General features: G+C 37.8%; 1 protein-coding gene across 8 annotated transcripts in view; it reads right to left on the reverse strand.

Annotated features, from left to right (window-relative positions):
• Positions 1-23,139, reverse strand: part of hlk (hulk) — a 227,454-nt gene that overhangs the window by 31,966 nt on the left and 172,349 nt on the right. For 5 of the 8 annotated variants that reach the window (XM_083134568.1, XM_083134572.1, XM_083134569.1 and 2 more), the window contains 5 exons: positions 15,251-15,391; positions 12,951-13,139; positions 10,916-11,053; positions 6,712-6,822; positions 146-249 (listed from right to left, as the gene is read on the reverse strand). In XM_083134568.1, the coding sequence (XP_082990694.1) occupies positions 146-249; positions 6,712-6,822; positions 10,916-11,053; positions 12,951-13,139; positions 15,251-15,391 (683 nt within the window). The remainder of the gene's footprint in view (positions 1-145; positions 250-6,711; positions 6,823-10,915; positions 11,054-12,950; positions 13,140-15,250; positions 15,392-23,139) is intronic. The other 3 variants (XM_083134574.1, XM_083134573.1, XM_083134571.1) reach the window with 1 other exon arrangement.

A 23,139-nucleotide genomic window follows, 5' to 3' on the forward strand; every position in this document is an offset into this window, starting at 1 on the left:
GGCTTACACTGTTGGAAAGGTCACGCTCCGCCACTGACAATAAGACTATTTTTGCACAAAATGTTATCCAAGATAAGGAACCAATTGGGAAAAAAGGAAATCTGTTTTCAGTTTCCAAATATGCTAAATATGTAAAAATGAATACCTGTGTTTTGACAAATGTGATTCCATGTCTTTCACAATCATCATCGATGTTCTCCAGTTCATCCAGGATGGCAGCACATTGCTCACACTCGTCTGGGGGAGCATCTGGAAATTTCAATTCTTATAACAAACAAGCAATGGAATTAGTTCTTCAATGTGGGTAGCTTCAAGTACATTTCTACAATTATACACTAGCTTAGCATGGTATTCTACTCTGATGTTCATTAGGGCTGAGTTATGCTAGCGCCAAGATATATGAAACTTTGAAAATATGCAAACTACAGGTTTTCCTGGTGCGGTTAAAGAGATACTAGGTCCACTGCTTCCATTCCAGGGTTTCGAATATGTATTTATTTATTTATTTATTGAGAAAATTCCAGATACAGCACAGTTGGCCACTTTACACTGAAATTGTCAACAATGAAAATGCAAAGATAATAATAATAAGCAAAAAATATTTAAAAAATAATAAAAGTAACAAAATAACACAAAAGTGAATAGCAAATTAACAAAACATAAGTAAAAGATGGCACTATTTGATATTATTTACAAACATTTCTTCTAATAGATGACCGACAGGCAAACTCTGAGGAAAATATATCCATTTTTGATGATAGATCATTGTATTGTGTGGCAAGTCTGTAAAAGATAGATCTTTTTTTAATTTCAAGTCTAGGTTTTTCTGTACAAAATAATCTTGTATTGCGATTTGAGAGCATAGGTACTCTAAAGTGGAATTCCTCAAGAAGTGTATTGCAGCGGATTTTGCCATTCACAATTTTGTATAAATAACTGAAATCATTCTGCAAACGTTGCTGGTAAGCAGTTTGTAAGTTTAGAAAAGACAAAAGATGCGGAGATGAAAAATTGCGTAATGAGGGAACCCTGTATCAAACTACAGCTAGGAAGAAGTGAAAGACTGAATCGATTCTATAGAGATGAGTGGTGGATTAGCAGTAGAGTGCCCAAGAGGGGGTTGGTGGGTGTCATGACCCTCCCCTTGGCCCAATAGTTAAAAAGCAGGAAAAGATTGTAAAATGAGGGCTGACTACTAAAAAAATATACGTAATCCCTCCCATTTTGAAAATCGTAGGCACCAACTGCAGATCAGTAATAACTGATTTTCCAGTGCTGATACTGATTGAAACAAACACTCATTACAGCACAATAAAAAATAATTAACATTACATTGGAATAAAAATATTTAAGGTGAATGAAAAATAAAGATTTCAGTACAAAAACTGATGACATTTCAGGATCAAGACTGGTACATAAAATGGCATTTTGGTGTTAAAAAGGTGAATATAACCATAAATTTGATTTAAAAACTATACTTATTACGCACAACAAAGATTTCTTCTCTGGAAGAACATTTATGTAGTTATCAGAGTATTAAGTTTAGTCCTGTTTATAGGAGTCCATTTTTGTTTCTAAATATTTATAGCAAATTAATCAATTTTCCATGGTTTTGATTTAAATTTAGACTTAAGAAAGAGTTGTGTTGGCAAAAAAAATATAACTTACATGTTTAAGAGATTATTTCGCATTTTGCAGTTCATTTTGCATTAGTTTGTGACAAAACATGATAGAAAATGTACCTTGCACCTTTCCAAAAAAACATGTTAGGTCACATTTCACGTTTCCATCAAAAATGAAATATGCTTGCATTTACTTACTCATACTGTTCATCTTGTTGAAGAGGTAATAATCACTTGGTGCCAAGTCCAGACTGTAAGGAGGGTGGTGAAAAAATTCCATTTTAATCATACAAGTAAAAGCTTCATGTGAGCCAGTATGTTTATCATATTGTTGCTGTTCCTTTATCACAAACCATGAACATCTGTGTGCTCATACTTGAATTTTGGCACCAATCCCGAATGGAACCATAACTCATAACCTTATCGCGACAAACGCAACACAACCAATGATGAATCTCGGTGGCACTGTGCAGAAGCAGCTATCCAGGGCTGGATCCCTGGGGGGGTTACCAAAACAGGATGTTCCATAGTTTGAATTACGTACATAAGTGTGGCTATTTGTTTCTTTGAGTTTATTTTGAAGTCTACTTTATGCACAGAAAGGCTAATCGAGACTGAACCTACAGTTTACTACTATGTGTATCTACCAGGCGTGTGGCGATATGTTTTAAAAAGAGTTGTTTGGCCACGGTGGCTCAGTCGGTAACGCGTCTGACTACCATGCTAAAGGTCCCGGGTTCGATCCCCGGCCGGTTCAAATCTGGGAACTTTTCTAACGGTGGAAGCGGCCCCGGCGCACACCCCGCGTCGAATAACATGGGTACCTGGGGGAAACCCTGGGGGGTAAAGGCGGTCAGGGGCATGATGCTGATCACATCACCCCCACTCACGACCGGATCAAGAAAGTGTGGGGCGTTACCCCTACACCCATTATATGCCTTCATGGCGTGGTGCTGTGCACAGGGGAACACTTTACCTTTTTTTTTTTTATAATGTAATAAGTACATTGCAAAATTATGTAGTGATTAAAGCTAAGAGATTACTGTTCATTGACATCATTATATAGGTATTAAATAAATATATACCTACAATAAACACGTTCTTTAGCAGTAACAAAAAGTAATTTGATAATAAGGCTATTGTTCTATGTCATTACCTGGGGGCTGCCTAACAAAAATGTGAAAACATAACCTAAAGCATGAAAATGGCAAGGAAAGAACAATTACAATTTCTATTCCCTTCCATGAAAAAAGTTTTCTTTGTATCTGTTCCAGACTATGCTTCAATACACTTAACTAGAAAAACTAGATTCACGTTTTTACATGCAACTACTTACTAAATACTAAAAAAAACATGCACTACAAGTACAAAATTCGATTTGAATCTATGATTTACTACACAAAAAGATATTGCAAAAACAATGGGAAAGGGATTACCGTGCAATTGGGGTCTAATATGAAAAAATACAACACACTTTGTAAACACTACAACAAAAAAACTCCAATTAAAGGTTGGCTCACACTACATGGCAACATTGTAATAAAAAAAGAGTACTTATTTTATCAAAACACATGTAGGCAGCAGAGATTAAAAAATATATATGAAAACAGGTATTAATAGGAAGGCAAAAAGGTTGGCTATAATATAATGGCAGCAGTCTTAAAAATAGCTGTTTTTTCAAACTCTCTACATGTAAGTATACTACTGGTTTGATATCTCTGAAGAGAGTCAAGTGACCTTGTGAAATAGTGGAATATAACTGTAAGTACTAAATTTAAAAAAAAAAAAAATGTATTCAAAACTCGACAAGTGAAGAAAAAAAAGGAACAGAATTACTATCTTACTGGAAATCTTATTTTGTTTTCACTGTAATGTGAAAAATTGAATGACAGCGAAAATTATGATGTCATTTTACTTCTTAGTGATAGTACAGGGCATTTAAAAAAGAATCATCCGATTTAAAAAGGTTATATTTAGGAAACCAATGAACATAGAATCTTGCAGTAAGTTGTAAAATACATGTTGGAACATCAAGTTTTACTTACAGTAGGTTTTGATTTGTTGCGGGTAAGTGCTTTACTGGTGCAGCCCACTCTTTAGTTCACATCAAGAAGGCAACTCAGCAACAGAAAGCTTTCTGTGTTCTCCACTTCAACACATGTGAGTCCGTTGTGCAGCATGCGTATTGTCGTAAATACGGTGCTACACCACCTACTGCTCACAGTATTCGACGTTGCACAGTTGTAACGAACTAACATTTCTTGAAGCAGAGCATGCAGAATGCTTCCTGTTGCTGGGTTGCCTTCTTCATGCGGACTAAAGAGTGAGCTGCACCAGTAAAGCACTTACCTGAAACAAATCAAAACCTACGGTAAGTAAATCTTGATGTTCCAACATGTATTTTGCAACTTACTGCAAGATTCTATGTTCACTGGTTTCCTAAATATAACCTTTTTAAATTGGATGATTCTTTTTGAAACACCCTGTACACTAGAATTTCTCATACTCACAGTGAGGGGAGGGGGGGTTTACAGAAGGGTGTTCTTTGAAGAATGAGTATATTGTATTGTATTGTATTGTGTGAAATGCAAGTACCTAGTATGCATGACCCCAAAATTGTTTCATGGCTGAAAATGACTTTTTCTTCCTTCTTGCACGAACAATTCTATTACTGACGTATTACTATTAACCCTTGAATAACAACAGCTCTTGAGGGTCAGGGCATACCTACTAACTTCTGGCTTCACTCCCACCTGCGATCATCCAACCAGTTACGAGGTGAACTACCAGTTGTTGGTGTAGGTTTGTGTGACTGGGTTATGCTACTAATAGCTCCTCAATTTCGTCACAATGGTAGGTGGTCACCGGTCGCATACTCTGACCGAAATTTCAGGAGAAAAGTTGTTACGCTTCCCCCAGGAGACTCGAACAAGTGCACGTCCCGTAGCCTGAGCCCAAAGCATGATGCCTTTGACCGCATGGCGACGGTGCAGGATTCATTATGAACAGGGTCCGGATTTTGATCACATGTCATATTTTTTCCCTTATGTAGTATGCATTGCTCTTAAGTATTAAAATCGTGAATATGAAACTCTGATTATAAAAATGTGAATTTTATTGTGCATTTTTCGTCATATTTTCTATTTTTTAAGTTTTAGGTAATTTTTTCAAGTTTTAGAGTACAGTACAACTGTAAGTACAAGGGTCGTTCAAGGTTGACCAAGACTTTTGTGCGTAAAATATTAATAAATCAATGTAGCGCTGCATTACTTCGGCAGAACAGACCATGAATCCTTGCGAGTAACCATGATCCTTTGCGATGCATTTGGCGCATGCACAGTAGTGTAAACAAAGATGGCGGCAAGAAGTGTATCTGTTGCTGTGGAACAGCGGTGTATAATGAAATTTCTCGTGAAGGAGAAGGTGAATTCTGCTGAAATTTGGCGTAGACTGCAAGCACAGAATGGTGAACAAACAGTCATGGGCAAGAGTGTACAAATGGTATCAACAGTTCAGTGAAGGGCGGGAGTTGGTAGCAAATGAACTGTACGGACACGTTTGCCCAACTGCAGTCACTCTGGTGAATATCGTGTGTGTTGAGCAAATTATCCTTGAAGACCGGCAAGTAACAGTGCGTGACATAGCGCACGTATCGTTCGGAAGAAAAGACCTGGAATGTTACCGAAACATGTCATTCTTCTCCATGACAATGCCAGGCCACACACGGCCCATTTGACTCAAACAACACTGGCCAACTTTCACTGGGAGGTTGTACCACACAGTTCTTACAGTCCAGATTTAGCTCCCATTGATTTTCACTTGTTTGGGGCTCTTAAAGAGCATTTGGGCGGGATGCACTTCCAGCCAGATGACGAACTCAAGAATGCTGTCCTGCAGTGGTTACGACACCAACCTACTTCTTTCTACGCCAAAGGCATCAAGGAACTTCCACGATGGCAACAGTGTCTGGATGTTCAGGGGGAATACTTTGAAAAACTGACATAGTTTGATGCTTCCATGTATGTATATTTCCTGTCTAGAAATAAAAGTCTTGGTCAACCTTGAATGACCCTTGTACATACCAGTGTTACATCGTACAATTTTCCTCTTCTCTGAGCAATAGTGATTCACTGAATAAATTCTTGTGTAAATTTCTGCTTTTTCTTATCTGTTGGAATGACATGTCAAAATTCACTTTGCACCAGAACCTAATCCTCCACCCTACCCCAAAAGCATACTAACTTCAACTCTCTATGATAACTATGATAAATAGTTCTGCTAGATTTTCGTGGACACGTTTGCACATTAGAAAAGTAATAACTCGGAAACCTCCTGTCCTAAGGGAGGGGTATTTACAGCGTAAAAAGTATTGTCCTTTAAATGTTAAAGAATAAGGACAATGACATTATTATCAATATTTTATCTACAATAATCCATCATTATTAGCAAGAAATAAGCATGAAAAGTAAGAAGAAAATGAGCTATTAAATAAACACACAATGAAAGATTAAATATTACAACTGTGTACTGTATAATGTATATTACCTTCGTTTAGTTCCAAAAAGCTAGTGTAATAAAAATGATGTATATTACTACATAAATGAACAGTAATTGTTAACATAGAAAACTAGTAAAAACACTTAAGGAAACATGTGGTAACCACTCAAATATTTGGTGAAATTCGAAGACCTTAACAAATAACATTACCATTAGTTTGAAAGTTGTCTCGTTACTAGTGACAAAAAGTTATAATGTTATTTGTGAATCAAGATTTGTTAAGATCTTCCTTCTACCTTGGAAAATAAAGATCAATATTATCGTAACTGGCTACAAGATTGAAAGATACAAGGGAGGTAAGTGATAATCATACTTCATGCCATTTCATAATTGGACAAAAAAAATATAATAATACTTTTAAATGGAAGTGCTCACAAATATGGTCACACACAGATCTCGACTTTTATTTTGATAAAAATTCCACTGCAAAATAGAAGAAATTAAAAACACAATTAACCCATGCAGGGTAAGCAAAATATGTTTTTCGGGGGAGAAACTTGTCTTTCGCGAGCTGAAAAATACTAAGAAATACCCTTTTGTGGGGCACCTCCGGCCTGTCCCTCTTCGTCTGTTTTCTGAATTACCACTTTCTTGCGTGGCCTTCGCTTTGGAGAGGAGCATACGTCACATAGGGTCTTGTTCCCTGAAGAATGGGGGACACTTATGATGCTCGTTGAATACAACATACATACCAATTGCATATGGTAGATTAATAACTTAAACTTATGCCTGACACATATACACAAGACAAAGATTAGACAAATATAATTTAGAAAGATACAACTATACACGAGACAAGTGAAAAGCAATCTAAATGTCTAAAATTAGAAAGCTAAATTCTAAACTAACAAAATGTCCCAGCAAGAATTAAAAATAAAAAGGCAAGTGCTTCTTTGCGATAAGTACATTTGAAAGAAATGATGTGAAACTGCATTTTTCAGAACCTATAAATGATAATGTTTTGTTTACAATCTGTTATCAATACAACCATTCTTCTCTTCATTTATAGCTTAATATGTACATTATTACATATTATATGAGAGAGTAAGTACATTACTGAATTGTTTTTAATTTCAGTTATATCATTAAAATTGTATGTGTGTATATAGATTAATTGGCACACTATTGGTTATCACTTACTGACAATTTTATCAATCCAATATATAGTCTGAAATTTAGTGTAAAATTCTGTAATAATGTTAATATTTTTATGAATATTAATGTACAATTCATATGCCTTTGTTTTATAAAGGAAATGTCTAAATAAGAAGATTTTTCCAAAGGTGAAACCTACATTAGTCACCTAACCATGGAGGTTAATAAAATTTTAATGTTTTTCAGGGAATATTTGCAAATTTATATTGAATCAGTTGAATACAGCTTATCAGTATCAACAGTGTGCTATTTGGAAAATTTCCTACATATAGCATAATATATACCATATTTACTCATGTATAATGCGCACTTTTTTCCAAAATTTTTGCCCCCAAAAACTGTGGTGCGTATTATGAACGGAATAATTCAGACACCCAACATGAAACCGTACAGGGTCATTACAGGATTTTGGGACACTTACATTGATTTTTTATGTTTACGGAACCCTATCATGTTATATATCGTTGTAAAGCTTGAATCTTGCAGTCTCTGAATATGGAAACAGTATTCCATACAAGATAACGACACTAATGTGAAATGCGGTTGAAGTAAGTTCATAAAAAAATGAAGAAACGTTCTGATTTTTATGGTACTTTGGATGAAAGAAAACATACGGAAAGAGATAATAAAAATTTAAATGTATTACTGGCCAAATAATATGACATACATGGAGTGTGTAAATTCCTTAATGGAAGATATCTTGTGCTGCTAACTGCTATTTGGAAGGTCCTGAATGTGCCTCGTATAAATTTTACATTAGTCATGGAAAGAAAAAGTATATATTTTGAAAAAGAAGGAATGAGCAATTGAATAGGTATGACGTCATTCACTCTTGATCAGCATAGCAACAGATTTACAACCTACAACTAAGAAAGCCATTTCTTGAAACTGGATTGTACTGCACATTATATACAGGATCTAATTTTTTGTCACTTTTACCCATCCAAAACCAGAGTGTGCATTATACACGCACGCGCACTATACATGCGTAAATAAGGTATATATATATATGCCACGGAAGCTTAGTCGTTAGGGCATCTAACAACCATGTGAGAGACCCACGTTTAATTCCCGGTGGGGGAGAACTGGGATTTTTTCCCCCTGTTCAAGTGGCTCTGGTGCCCATCCAACATCGTATAAAGTGGGTACCTGGTGGAAACTCTGGGGGGGGAGGGAAACTGCCAGGGGCATGGTGCTTATCACATCACTCACACCTTTGGCCATGATTAAGAAAGTTTGGGGCCCTAACTCCACACCCCCTATATGCCTTCACGGCATGGTGCAAAGCACAGGGGAGCACTTTTATATTATATATATATATATATATATACCACCCTAAATTTTAAATCAATACTTTATCAGCAAAATTCCTATCTGCCCATTTCAAGTGAATTTTCTCAAATTTAATAGTATAATTTTTTGAAAATTGATATGAAAGATTCACTATTGTAAAACTATGTGAAAAAACTCATTTCTGTTTACGCGATATCAATATGTAGGTACATAAAACTTTAGCAAAAGGGCACTACCATGTTCAGTGAAAAAAAGTTTAAATCAATTGAGCTTCAACTTAACAATGGATCTTCTACAAAAAACAATGTGTTCTATAATTTATAAGCTTTCTACCATCTCAATGTGCATTTACCAGCAGCCAAAAAGTCTAGAATATGATTTATCAAAGTATACTTTTCATTCGATTTTCCCTAAAGATTAGTGCTTATACATGACTTCATATTCCAAAGCATATGAATCTGTTGATCAACTGTAGCTTATCACCTTTACCGACATTTGTTTGTTTGACTTGTAAGTCCACATTATGCACAGACATTGGAACTGGCATTGGCTAATTGGGACTGGACCTACAGTTTAGAGTAGGATCCGAATCATCGTGTGCCATCATCGGGTATCAAACCTGGGACCCCTTGGTAACAAGGCGATTACATTACTAGAGTGCGCGTCAAATCTCCTGCATATGACCTTGAACGACTGAACAGCACCAGCGAATCACGGACGTGCAGCGTTGCCTAGTTCAGAAGCTGTTTCACCTCGCTACTAAATCGTGTACCTGGCGCTCGGATATAAATAGATTATTTCAAGTGTCAGTAGTTCAACAGATGGAAAGATAATGAATTTGCGAGTATGTACGAAAAACAAGCGTGATTGTAGCTTATACCGTTCCCTCTGTAGAAGCAATGTTATTATAAACGTATTTGCATTGTATCCTTTTTGCTCTCCCTTCGTTCCTGTTGCATTCTGAAACTTTCCGATTAGCTAAGGGAACAGGGCACGTTCGTTCCCAGTGATGGCAGAAGAAGTTGACGAAGAGGATACCGTCATTGTTCGTTTTTTTTTTTCATGTGTTTAGTGGGTGTGTGCAGCATGTCGTTGAGTAAACCAAGTGGTAGTGATGGCGAGAGAAGAGGGAAAAATACAGTGTTGTACGAAGCCAGGCACGACAGGTGATTTTTCAGGTGTACATTTTTTAAAAAAAAAAAAGTGTTCGAGTGACGAACAAAGAAGTAAAATTGACTTTAAGAAGTGCCAGGATCTAACAGCTCAAGCGTGTGGTGTGAATCAAGCTACCGTTTCTCGGATATGTTCGGGGGCAAAACAATGTGGATCGGGGCCTGCTCCAATGTTTCAATAACCTAGACTAGAAAGCACATTAATATACCGAAAAGAACGACAAATTTAGATGACTTTGAAAAAAGACGTAGTTCGTAGAACAGTCTTTGAAATTTACGATCGTGGCGAATTTTCTACTACCAAAAAGATAACGTACTCTTTACGGGACAAAATATCTTACAAAGGCTCCACAACTTCCACCTTGAGAATATTGAAAGAATTATGCAGTCCCTAATCAGGTATGTTCTTTTCTCCCATTATGTTAATTATATGTTATATTATCTAATGTTCCGTGCTCTCCGTGACAAGGCGTTTCGCTCGACCACGCTGTCTCTTTCCGTGTGAGATTTCGACATGGCACCGCTGCAGTGCGCTGCTATTGGCTATCGCCATATGCAGGAGATTTGACGCGCACTATACTATACCATTGAGGAGGACCGCAAACTACATTTGGAATATGAGTACATTAAAACCTGCTTGTTATGATTAAAAGATATCTGTTAGATTATGAGAAAATGTAAAATGCATTTTAGTTTATGTAAAAGAGAAGTGTCATTTTTGTGAGCAATATATGTGTAGTACATACAAAAATTATGGAAGTTGGACTGTAATTAAATGAATTAACTGTAATTACTCATTAATGAATCAAAAATGTTATTTTTATACAAAAGTATCTAATAATTGCATTAAAAAGTTAAAAATAAACATTAATTATAAGCAACATTTAAGCACAGTAAGCTATTAATTTATGAAAATTGCACAGCTAACATAATAAATCAATTATCTACACAAAACGTATTACAAAGCATATTTCTTTTAAGAAAAATCCCTATCAGAGCAACAGACAGTGACAGAGAATAAATTCTGTGTTATATCCCATGCAATAAAAGCAATGGCTATAACATAGCATATTTCTAGGACGATACGTGGATAAGAAGTTGACATGTGAGACTTACAGAAGTAGATGGCAATGTTTTCTGTTCTCTGAATGACCTTCTTGAGACCTTCACCCTCCAAGTCCTCAATGATGTCACCAAATGGATCCTTTTGCAACAGAAGCCACTCAAGAATTCGTTCCTCATTGTACAGGTCTCCTGTTTAGTAAAAAAAGAAACAAGCATTGTTATTCAAATCAATTTACTAGGGATGGGACCGATTAATCGGTACTCTATCGGTATCGGCCGATATAGGCATATCGGTGTATCGGTTTATCGGTAAAATTACCGATTATTTAACCGATCCGATATATCGATAAATATCTTATAATTTAGTGCAAAATTCTGCCATTTTGTTGTAATTTTTATGGATAATTTCCATGCTCTTCTTTCTAAAAAGCAAATGTCTAAATATTTAGCTTCTCTTGCACTGCAGTCACCTCAAAACACACATTTATTAAGGAGATCAATGAACCATTCAGGTTCTTCAAGGTCCATTTCTAATTTTATATCGGATCGATAGAATATCGGTTATCGGTATCAGTAAATTTTATATCGGTACTTTATCGGTATAGGCCAAAATTTCATATCGGCCCATCCATACAATTTACACAGTAGGTATCAGGCAACAGTATAATAATAAGCTGTGTTGCAACAGCTCATTGAGAGTCTGGGCCTACATACCGACTGCCGGTCTCACTCACTTGAGGTGGGAGACCATCCATCTGACGACGAATCTCCAGTCGTAGATTTTCATGACCAGGTTACGCTACTCATTCATAGCTCTCCAATTTCCTCACGATGGTGGGTGGCTACTGGTCCCATTGCAAACGAGATTATTTTTACTTCATGATTTGGCACATTGCCACAGAAAATGTTCAAATTTGGCTCTGTTGTGATTTATAGAGGTGTCCTGTCATGGCTCTATGAGAGTCCCACAATTGCCAGAGGTGGGGTATGGTTGGTGGACTACTATGTGGTCCTCCCAGCTAGATCCGAATATCTGCTTACCGATGACAGGTACGGTCCTCCATTCATATTGGGGATTAGGCATAGAGCTGACAACTATGCACTGTAAAAAAAATGTACTGTCAAGAAACGGCAACATGAGGCCATGGATGTTCCCAAGGTAAAATATTCCAGAGTATTATTAAATCAAGAAGACTTATGTGGGCAGGCCATGTGGCACAAATGGGAGAGGAAAGAAGAGTTTACAGGATTCTTGTTGGTAAACCTGATGGTAAGAGACCTGTAGGAAGGCCAAGACGAAGATGGACGGATAACGTTGAGATGAACCTAAAGGAAATCGGTAAGGATGGAAAAGATTGGATTGATCTTGCTAAGGATAGGGACAGATGGAAGGCTTGTGTTGCTGCAGCCATGAACCTTCGGGTTTAAGAAGGCTAAAGAGTGAGTGACGATATGGCACACACAGGAGATGAACATTCAGAAATTTTAGCAAAAAATGCAGGCTCGACCAGGACTCAAACCAGAGAGACTAGCATACTGTGCCGTTGCTCTACCAACTAAGCTACCGAGCCAACCCTGATTTAGACGGATTTTTTCACTCTTGTCATTTTACCAGTGTGAAATTGTCTCTGCCATTTCTACAGGATCTGTGCTCTGTTTACGATGACGGTGCCTAGTTCCTCCCACCAGACGAGAGTTGTAAATTATCTTAGGAGTTGGCATACATAGTAGACGTACCATCTACATCAGAAATGCACAATTGACCAGGACTTGAACCTGAGTCTCTGGCATACTCAGTTGGTAGAGAAATAGCATGATGCCACAGAGCCAGTTTCAAGTCCTGGAAAGCTCTATATGATGTTATTTTTGATTGTATAATCTGGTCAGGGAATTATGACGATTGGTGTGGATAGCAACACTGCAATACAGATAAAAACTGGGGGTGTGGACGTGAATTCAAGGGATGGGCTGTTTAAAAATACTTGTAGTTTCCATTCTTCCATACCTTGACAGGTCAAGCACCATAATTACTACATGTTTTTCTCTTTGAACCAATTACCCTGAGTAATTCTATACAAATACTAACCTGCATATATAACAGGATCTTTTACGCCCATTTTGAAGAAGACCACAGCAGGCAGTGCAAAGACACCAAAGTCCTTGGCCAACTGCCTGTCGTCAACCTTCACGAACTTGATGCCTGCACCGTCAGCCTCGTCATCAATGTGTTCCAACTCTGCCAGCACTCGCTCGCATTGTTTACAGTCGTCACTGTCTAAAAGCAAGGTGGATGTTAAATCTTACAAATACCAACTGCTTTGATTTATCAATTATTAATCTCTAAAATGTTCACAGATTCTTTTGTGCAAAACACAAAACAATATACAGTGAAACCCCGATTTAATGTTCCCTGGTTTTTCATTTTCCCCGCATTATACATTCAATTCTCATGGTCCCAGAAGAGCAAAATACTATAAAATTTTCCCGGATTTTACATTTTCCCACATTTTAAGTTCCTACAACTTGGTCTCCTGAAAAACGTAAAATCGGGGTTTCACTGTATTTTTAACCACAGTTTTACTTCATGGTTTATTCCCTTGATTATTCCATGTATTGTCTATCTTCCTTTTTTTACCCTTTCAATGTTTTATTTAACACATTCTGGACATAAAATGGGCATAGCCCATAGTGTAACTACTGTCCAATAAGACGGCCAACAGTCAGACCCTTCTTTCGTATTGCGAATGAACAACATGCTACATTTGCAGCAAGTCCTTTGCATACATGCATTGTAACCACTTCTTTCAAATACCAACTGCTAGATGGTGGGTGTTTATGGTTTTCATTGATGCTGAGTTTTACTTGTACTAGTGTCAAATTACATTGAGTTTGTGGTTTTAAAAATGGCACTGAACAATCTAGATGCAGATCACTTGGAAATTCTTCACAAGGATTCTGTTTCAGATTGCAAAGTTAGTGACATTTTTAAATCTGAATATGAAGTATTTACTTTAATTTCATTGACTAATTACATATTGAAAATAATTTATAAATGTCTTTTTCTTCTTTCTTCCAAAAAATCGATGAAAAACATTTATATACATATGTGAGAAAATTAGGGGTGTGCAGGATCCCAAAAAGTCAGGATCGGGAAAAAAAAATCCCGTCCTGATCCAGACTTGTTGGGATCCCGAGCAGTTGGGAAATACCAAATGGCCATTTTAAAAGTTGTTAATTCTCGACATTTTCTGCATCGTAATTGTCTGGAGCTTATCGGCAATTGTTAGTTTTTGTAGCAGAAATGCAAAAACAATCACTTAAGGTGAAAGTGACATGTAGAATTCAAAATTTACAAAGCTTTTGGAAATTTCCAACATTTCCCATCCTGAAAATTTCCCGACTTTGTTGGGAAATTGAGAATCTTTCCTGTCCCGAATGCCGGGATTTAAAAAAATTCCCATTCCAACCCAAAAAATTGTGTCCCGCAAACCTCCAGAGGAAATGTATATTAAATGCAACATGTTACATATATATTTGAGCAAAGAGGATGTTTCAGGATTTCAGAATATATTTTTTTATAGGTATGGGCCGATATGAAAATTTTAAAAAGTACACAATGGAGATTATAATAAAAATTATAATAAAGGGGCTGAATAATGCACTAAATTATAAGACATTTATAGATTTATTGGATTGGTAAAATTATCGAAATACCGATATCTATATATCAGCTGATACCGATAGAGTACCGAATAGTCTGTTCCATCCCTAATTTTTATGATTTCTTTTAAAAACAGCAAAAGCAGTCTACATGGAAAAACATGATATTTTCAGTGTAAAATTCTCCACACAGTGGAATCCTGGTTTATGTTCGCAGATTTTCCATTTTTTTAAAAATACATTCAATCCTCAAGGACCCATTGATGTTCCTCGTATTTTTCTGATTCTATGCCCCTGGAATTCATGATTTTCCCTGGCATGAGCACTCTCAAAAATGTTTGTAGTGGGGTCAGGCCATTAACATAGAATTGAATAGTAAAAACATTACTACTACTACTATTAATAATGAAATATCAAATTATTATTATTATTATTATTATTATTATGAGTGTTTGCGTTGGTATTATGTCTCTGATTTCACTGTATACAATTTTCCAATTTATCATGACACAAACACTTTTTGGCAATGCAGGGACAGAGTTACAAGGCAAGCAGCTGATCGCATCACCCAAGCTCTCTTTCCTCACTTAAGGTTGACAATTCGATTACAGCCCCAGAGTTTTTCTTTTCTTGGTAGAGTAGTAGCAAGTGATGTGAAGCAAAACAATAGCCTTAAATAAAAATAGAACTAATTTGACAAAAAAACAAAAGCAAAATGAAACTCACAAAGAAACACAGCTAAGAAGTCTGTGATGTGCTGGATCTTGTAGAACATCTTACGATTCACCTTCTCTATGGCATCCGTCAGCTCCATGTTTTCTGGGCTACTGAGCCAATCTAGGATTTCTTCCTCATCGTCTAGGTCACCTAGAAAAGCAGAGAGAAATAATACCAAGTCTGTTTACATTATGTAACATCCAGTACTCCAATTATGCAGATAATATAATTATGATGGTAGAAAATAGTTCTAAACTGTTATGAATAGGACTCGGACGTTGATGAAAAATCATATTTTTTCTGAGCCTTGAAAACAATGTTAAAACTGATATCAGTTCATTTCCATTCAGTTAGAACCAGAAAACGTTAATTTTATTTTGCGTGGTTTTTGCATTCTTCAGTCCTCTTTGCTTTTAGGGCATTTTTCATCATTTTTGAAGCTTATTTTTCTCCTCCCTTGTTGTTTTGTGAATTTTAAATGCAGTTGCCAACATAACAAACATCTTCGAATTTCTGACATTGTACTTTTAGAAAGTTTGCCGTTGATTGAAAATGCGGTCAATGGAGAAGCACAATATTATTTTTAACTGAAATGTCTGGTAATGCACTACATAATTAATTTTGTGGTAAATTTATTTTTCTTTCAGCAAACTTAAAATACTTTGGGTGAAAATTAGTCGCAATAATAATAATAGAAAAAAGTAATCTGATGTAAGCGAAACACCAGTGGCATAGCAAGGGGTGGCCAAAGTGGGAAACTGCCCGGGGCCTTGCACTTGAATGGGCCTCACGTCTCAAGGGGTTGATACAAAAAATGTATTAAATAGAAGTGAGGGGGAAAAGATTGAAAAGCCTAATTTTTGTAGACAATAAAATTAAAACATTCTGTTTTTATCTGGCTATAAATTCTAATTAAATGTTATAATACGTCAAATCAGGGGTGCAACATACAGGCAGGTGGGTTCTAAGCTTAAGGGCGCCTGGAAAAAGTTAAACATTATTGTCAAATTTCTCATGTGAAACATTTACGCAAACATTCACGATAACTTGTACGAACATGTTTACACATTTATTCTTTTCTCGAATAAAAAGCAATTTGTCTTGTCCTTTCCTCTTTCTCCCGACCTTGTACTCCCGATTTTAATTAACAATAAAGCACATCCAACTCTCACGAAGCAAGGGCGAGGCATTTTAATGCTTAGGTTGTTTGCAACTCAAGTAGGCAATGGATAATATAAGCAGTTCTTACTTCCTTCCTACAGCTTAATATTTCAGCTACCGGAAAATAAACAGACATTTTTAGGGTGAGTGAAATTATAAAATATCATTTTCTTCAGTAATTTATTATTATTTAAATATTTTAATTTGTTGATGTATCTCTGAAGATTTCCTATCGATTCAAGTTTAAAAACGGATGGAGGCCTCGCATACTAATCTCGCCCAGGGCTTCGCAATATATTGCTACGCCACAGCAAAACACAACTGTAATTTTAGATTCTGGCCTTCTACTGAATCGTGGAAGATCCACTCTGAAAGGAAGTGAATGAGTTATATACTGAAAAACCTTGTGTAACTTTGAATTAAAAACAAAGAAAACGATTAATTGCTTTTATCGCTTTGCTTCAGTAGTTTAAACTAAACAATGGATTTTATCGAATTATTAAACTACTCTCTTGTCATTTATTAAAAAATCAAGCTTTGATTTTCAGAGCGAAAATTATTTTAAGGTCATTTTTTACCATTTTTAAGTCACTTTTAATAATTTTAAGGTTTATTCTATACATTATTTTTGACATTTTTTAGGTCATCAACTTTTTAATTAACATTAACATTAAATTTTTTAAAAAAAAATGTGTATATAAATTATTTTTCTCCCAAAAAACGTTGTTGGCATTTATTTTTCTTCCGTTTATTATGTGAATAATTTTCGCCTTATTTAAGTAATATTGAACTCACGCATGTTTCAACATTGCTGAAGGAGAAAAGTGTGAGAAAAAAGTATTTCATGCTGAGTCAGGATATTGCCTTTCGGTTAACATTTCTTGTGCATGATTGACTGCTGAAGTGGACAGGTTGATTTCGAACACAAAGAAAATATTTCTGAAATCTCCCTCTCGAACCCGAAAATTTCAGGAAGTTTCGATTGAGCTTAGTTTACCTCAGAAACCAGTCTTGATGAGATAGGGAACCTGGATATCAGCAGCTATATATTATGCTAACAACCTTAAAAAAATCAGTGAGGTGATCGATGCTCTTCCAGAAAATGAAGCGGCTTCAATTCGTGAAGTGAAATAACTCCTGTGCTATTCAAGTTTATTTTTGCACATTATGGTGCATTGCCAGAGACAATTACAATTATTGCATCCATGAAAATCTACGAGGAATCTATGCAGCAGATGATGGAAGTGCCAGGAGAAAAGGGGTGAGCTATTGCGGAAAAGTGCTAACGGGTAGCGAGTGCAAATGAGGACTTGAAACAATTGAAAACAATTTGTGATATTCTAAAAGGTGAAAATGCTGTTACCAAAATGAGTCCAGCTACATTAGCTTGTTATATGTATGCTCAAATAACTTCTGTCGAAGTAGAAAGATCATTTTCTATTATGAAAAACATTCTCTCTGACAGACGACTATCAATGAATGTTTAGAACTTAAAAAGCACCTTGTAGTTATGTGCAATCAAGACGGAGAAAATTGAAATGCTCTTCCCAATTTAGATTTTAACATTTTGCCAGAAATTATAGATAAAAGTAAGCGACTTCTAAATGTGCCTTTTTTCGGTTTATTTTGCCTTTTTTTTTCATTTTTAGTGCCTATTTACCACATTATAAATGCCTTTTTGCCTGCCTATTTTAACGAAAATAAATGCCTGAACTTCCGAGCTCTAGTTATGAATATACTGATATCAGCACAGACTCCAAAGTAACCAAGTGAATAGTTACGTGAAAGCTACTGTACCCATGTTGTTTGTTTCACTCTGTTTGAATTAGAGCTTTGATGATATCAATTTTAACCAACACCTACACTCTTACTCTTACCAATACCAATGCTTGAAATTTTAACAATTTTATGTTGTTCAAAATATCGATTAACCTATAGTGAACAGAGCCTCGCACAAGGTTAAGCTCTCTAGGGACAAGGCATTTTCAAGCACGTGCTTTTCAAACTTGCCGTGAAAAAAATCATAGATTGAGAACTAACTGTTGTAGAGTTAAGAAAATAGTTTTGTTTTCTTTCTTAAAGACAGGGCTTTTACCAACAAAAAAAGAAGTAAAGTGCTCCCCTGTGGTTTTCACCATACACGAAGGCATATAGGGGGTGTGGAGTTAGGGTGCCACACTTTCTTGATCATGACCAAAAGTGGGGGTGATGTGATCAGCACCATGTCCATGGGTGCCCCCAGAGTTTCCTTCCTCCAGGTATACACTTTATATGAGGCTGGGTGGGCTCCGGAGCCACTTGAACAGGTAAAAAAAATCCCATTCTTCCCTGTCGGGTATCGGACCCGGGTCTCTGTTAGATGCCCCAACAACTGAGCTACCGTGTCACAATATGGGATTTTAACAGAGGTAATATTTATACATTGTACCTCTCAATAATGAGTGTTAAAGGAAGAAGAAGAAAATTGAAATGAAAAAAAAATTGGCCCCTGTGCCCCCACAATAGACTGAAGTGAATGAAAAATGTAGTACATAGCAGTGGGACATTCCTACATCCGTAGAAAGTTTCGTTAAAACAAGCTGATACTTCGTATGCAAAAAATAACAACCATATACGGGCAGCAGCAGTGTTGCTAGCTTACACAAAGATTCCAGAATTTCAACAGTAACAATGGATATTTTGTTCTGAAATTTGAGTATTTCATACCTTTGCACGTATCCTAAGGAACAAAAAGGACAGAACTGAAATATCATTGAGCAGTTTTCAAGAAATGGCATGTTAATTACTGCCACTTGGCCTGGGCAAATTTCGAAATTTGGGCCTTTGCCCCAGCGCACTGCTGGATCTCTAATTGTTGCACGTTGTTAAATTGTTGCTTTTTGTGCATTATTACTTGTAAAATTTTCAGAAAAAAAGCAGTTGTTTAGGAGTTATAGCCCTTTTTATAAATCTATCTCATAATATTATGAGGGGTAACAACCTATGCTTGTTAATAATAGGGTGTACACAAATGAACATCGGAGTTTTGAACTTGTATATTTTCTATGCTATACACATTACAAAGATGAACCTATATTAAATGAAAGAGTAAGTCACCAAGTTTTCATAACCTACATTACAAGTGTTCAATGTGGGCACCATTCGTGATACGGCACACATCCAGCCATTCTGACACTTTCCACCTTCTCGTCTGATACACTCGGCCGTCCGGAACTTTTGCCTTTACACAAGCATCCTGTCATCTTAAACTGGTTATACCACCTACAAATGTTGTTTTCAGATGGGGGGTCACTTCCAAATCTTTGCCGATACGCCTGTTGAACTGTAACAACTGAATTAGACCTCGCCAGTTCCAACACATAAAAAGACTTACGCTTGGGAGTCGCCATCTTTACGAATGGCTCCACCAAGCGACAGAGTTAGGAAACAAATTTTGTGCATGCATATAATCAAAACTTAGTGAGTTACCCTTTCATTTCACATATGGCTCATATTTGTAATGTGTATAGCATAGAATATATAAAAGTTTAAAACTCTGATATCCATTTGTGTACACCCAGTATTAACATTGGATACATTGTCTTGTAATTTGAGTATGTCGTACCTGCATATGCATTCAAATTAACAAAACAGACAGAACTGGAATATCGTGTGCCATTTTCAAGAAATGGCACATTAATTGCTGCCACCCATGTGGAATTCCACCTGTTTTCAACGGAAATACACGATAGTTAATATTGATGAGTAAGTAATCCACTCTGTCTGTAAGCATCAATTTAGCCGAGTTCTGCTGCAAAATATTAAAGAATTACATCAGAACATTAAGGGCATGCAGGACAGTCTCTAAAGGACTCTTCCTCTGTAGCAGTGTTGCCAACTTAGCTCTCTTGGAGCCAGATCTGGCTCTTTTGTGCACTCGTTTGGCTGTGAACTCTGGCACCTGCCCCCGTGTCCCACTATGATACTATCACTGGTTCCGGCCCACATAGACCAACTTTTGCCATGATTATACATTTTGCACATTATGTGATAATGTTATATTGGCTGCATCACCCCACCCCTTCTTATCTCCCCAGCTACTTTTTTTATAGCGCCATGATGACATGGAATTGGCATAATATTGTTATCAAGGAATCCTTTATTTTCGATTTCATACAACCATGAGATGGGTAATGCTGCCGGATCTAAACTGCTCACCATTAAAAATGCAACACCCAGAAGGAGTAATCGGAATCAGACGAAATGTGCACAGTGTGTAGAGGAGAGGTGCAGAAGGAAATGATTAGGTGTTCAAGGGCATCATGCGTCATGTGCGCCTGCCACGCCATCTGGTAAGTGGTACCTGTAGCAGGTCAGATAGGTGCAGAAGAGCAGTGAAAGTGCATGGTCGTGAGTGTAGTGTGTTAAAATCGGTCAGCAATGCCACGTCGTCGAATACGGCAGCAATTCCACCAGGTTTCCCAGTTCGATCGCGGCCGAATTGTTGCATACCGTGAATGCAGATTATCCTACCGTGAGATCGGTGCCCGTGTAGGATGGAATGCATCCACAGTGATCCGTGTATGGAACCAGTGGGTCCAGGAAGGCACTATAGAGCGACGTAGAGGTTCACAACGTCCGCGTCGGACAACGGAACGAGAGGACAGACGTCTGATACGCATGGCCCTTACAGACAGAACGGCCACGTCAACGAGGATTGCGCATGAAGTACGGGATGTTTTACAACGTCCAGTGTCCCCACGAACCGTGCTTCGTCGTTTGGTGAACCGGGGAATTTTTTCCCGGCACCCACTGTTGCGGATTCCTCTGACGCTAGAGCATAGGCGTTTGCGTCTGAGATGGTGCCAAGACCGTCGTGCATGGATGGCGGAGTGGAATGCTGTAGTGTTCTCTGATGAATCCCGCTTCTGTATACAACATCATGATGGACGTACACGCGTGTGGCGGCACCGTGGCACTAGGTTTCATGACGCCTGCATCATGCATCATCACACAGGGCCTTCATTGGGTATCATGGTATGGGGTGCCATCGCCATAGGTGTTCGTTCGCATCTCATACACATTCAAGGGACATTGAACAGCCAACGGTACATCACAAAGGTTCTCACCCCTGTTGCTGTCCCATTAATCCATGCACTGCATAATGCCACTTTTCAACAGGATAACGTGCGCCCCCATGTTGCAAGGAATGTCCTCGCATTTATGGAAGCTAACCACGTGGGCCTGATTCCTTGGCCAGCACGTTCGCCGGATATGTCGCCAATTGAACATGTCTGGTCCATGGTGGGTCGCCGGCTGGCCCAACTCAGGTTTCCGGCACGTAATGTTGAAGACCTCTGGCACCGTGTGGAAGCCGCTTGGGACGGCATACCGCAAGCAGACATCGATAGACTCATTCTGTCCATGCCTCGCCGTGTTGCAGCAGTTATTGCCGCCCGTGGAGGCTGTACACGCTACTAGCTCCTTGGGGTTATGCAACCATGTTCTACGTGTCACATGTCACACCACCGAGCTCTAACTGTAATCATTTTCTTATCTTATTATGAACTACATATTTGCCAAGTTTCGTGTTTCTATCTCATTTCCTTCTGGGTGTTGCAATTTTAATGGCGAGCAGTGTAGATAGTAAAAACTAAGAATAAATTGTCATCAATTTAGAGTTAATGGTAATAGCAGCGCCACCCCTTTGACAACTAATCTAGCTCCATGAAAGTCAGTTTTAACTCAATTTAAGGTGAAATTTAGCTCTTTTATGCGAATCATTGGCAACACTGCCAGGATGGCCGTAGGAGGCAAGGAGAAATGGATTGGGTATATGGGAGTATTATTTGATTTGTTGTCTCGGGAATATCAAACTTCCGATGGAATAGAAAATGATATCAACAGGAAGAAGGCAGTATGAAGAAGTGATTGCCAAGCAGAAAAGTCGAAACGTCCATTTGATTAGCCGTAACTTGATGTTGAAGTTGATTGCCCATAAAGAATACATGGGATTCCGAAAATTCTTATTCATCATAAACTCCTCACAAAAAGTTTGGAATATAAGAAGAAAGTGAAGAAATGGGAACAGAGACATTTATTGTAGCAAAAATGATACACCCTGTGATAGGACAAGTGCAAAAATAGAGGACAAGTGACGATGCCAGCTTGCCAAGTTCACCAAAGCAACCCAAATATAGTGAACGAAAAACAACCAAAATCAAGGGAAGGAAAAAACGTCTTCCCTATGAACTGTGCAAAACGGCCACAGTGTGTGACACACATAAAGTGAGTCCCTCAATAATGTGTATGGCCTCCTCTTGCACTGTGCAGTTCCCGCACACGTTGTGGCATCCCAGAGATGAGTGCATCGATGGCATCCTGTGGGAGACGGTCCCATTCAACCTGGGCAGCCTGGATGAGGTCTGGCAGTGATTGCGGAGGCTGTGGACGACGTGAAATGGCTTGCTTCAACATCGCCCACACATGCTCAATGCAATTCATGTCCGGGGAGAGTGCTGGCCAATCCATACGACGAACGTCAGCATCCTGCAGGAAATTGGTCACTGGTGCTCCACGATGTGGACGTGCGTTATCGTCCACAAAGACAAAGTCGGCACCATACTGGTAGCGAAATGGATGCACGAAAAGCCGTAACACTTCATCCACATAGCGTCGAGACGTCAACCGCCCTTGCAGTGGAATGAGAGGTGTCCGTCGCCCGTACATGATACCTGCCCAAAACAAGATTCCACCAC

The sequence above is a fragment of the Lepisma saccharinum genome, chromosome 13 (assembly GCF_977018435.1).
Source record: "Lepisma saccharinum chromosome 13, izLepSacc3.1, whole genome shotgun sequence".
Classification (NCBI taxonomy): Eukaryota; Metazoa; Arthropoda; class Insecta; order Zygentoma; family Lepismatidae; genus Lepisma; species Lepisma saccharinum.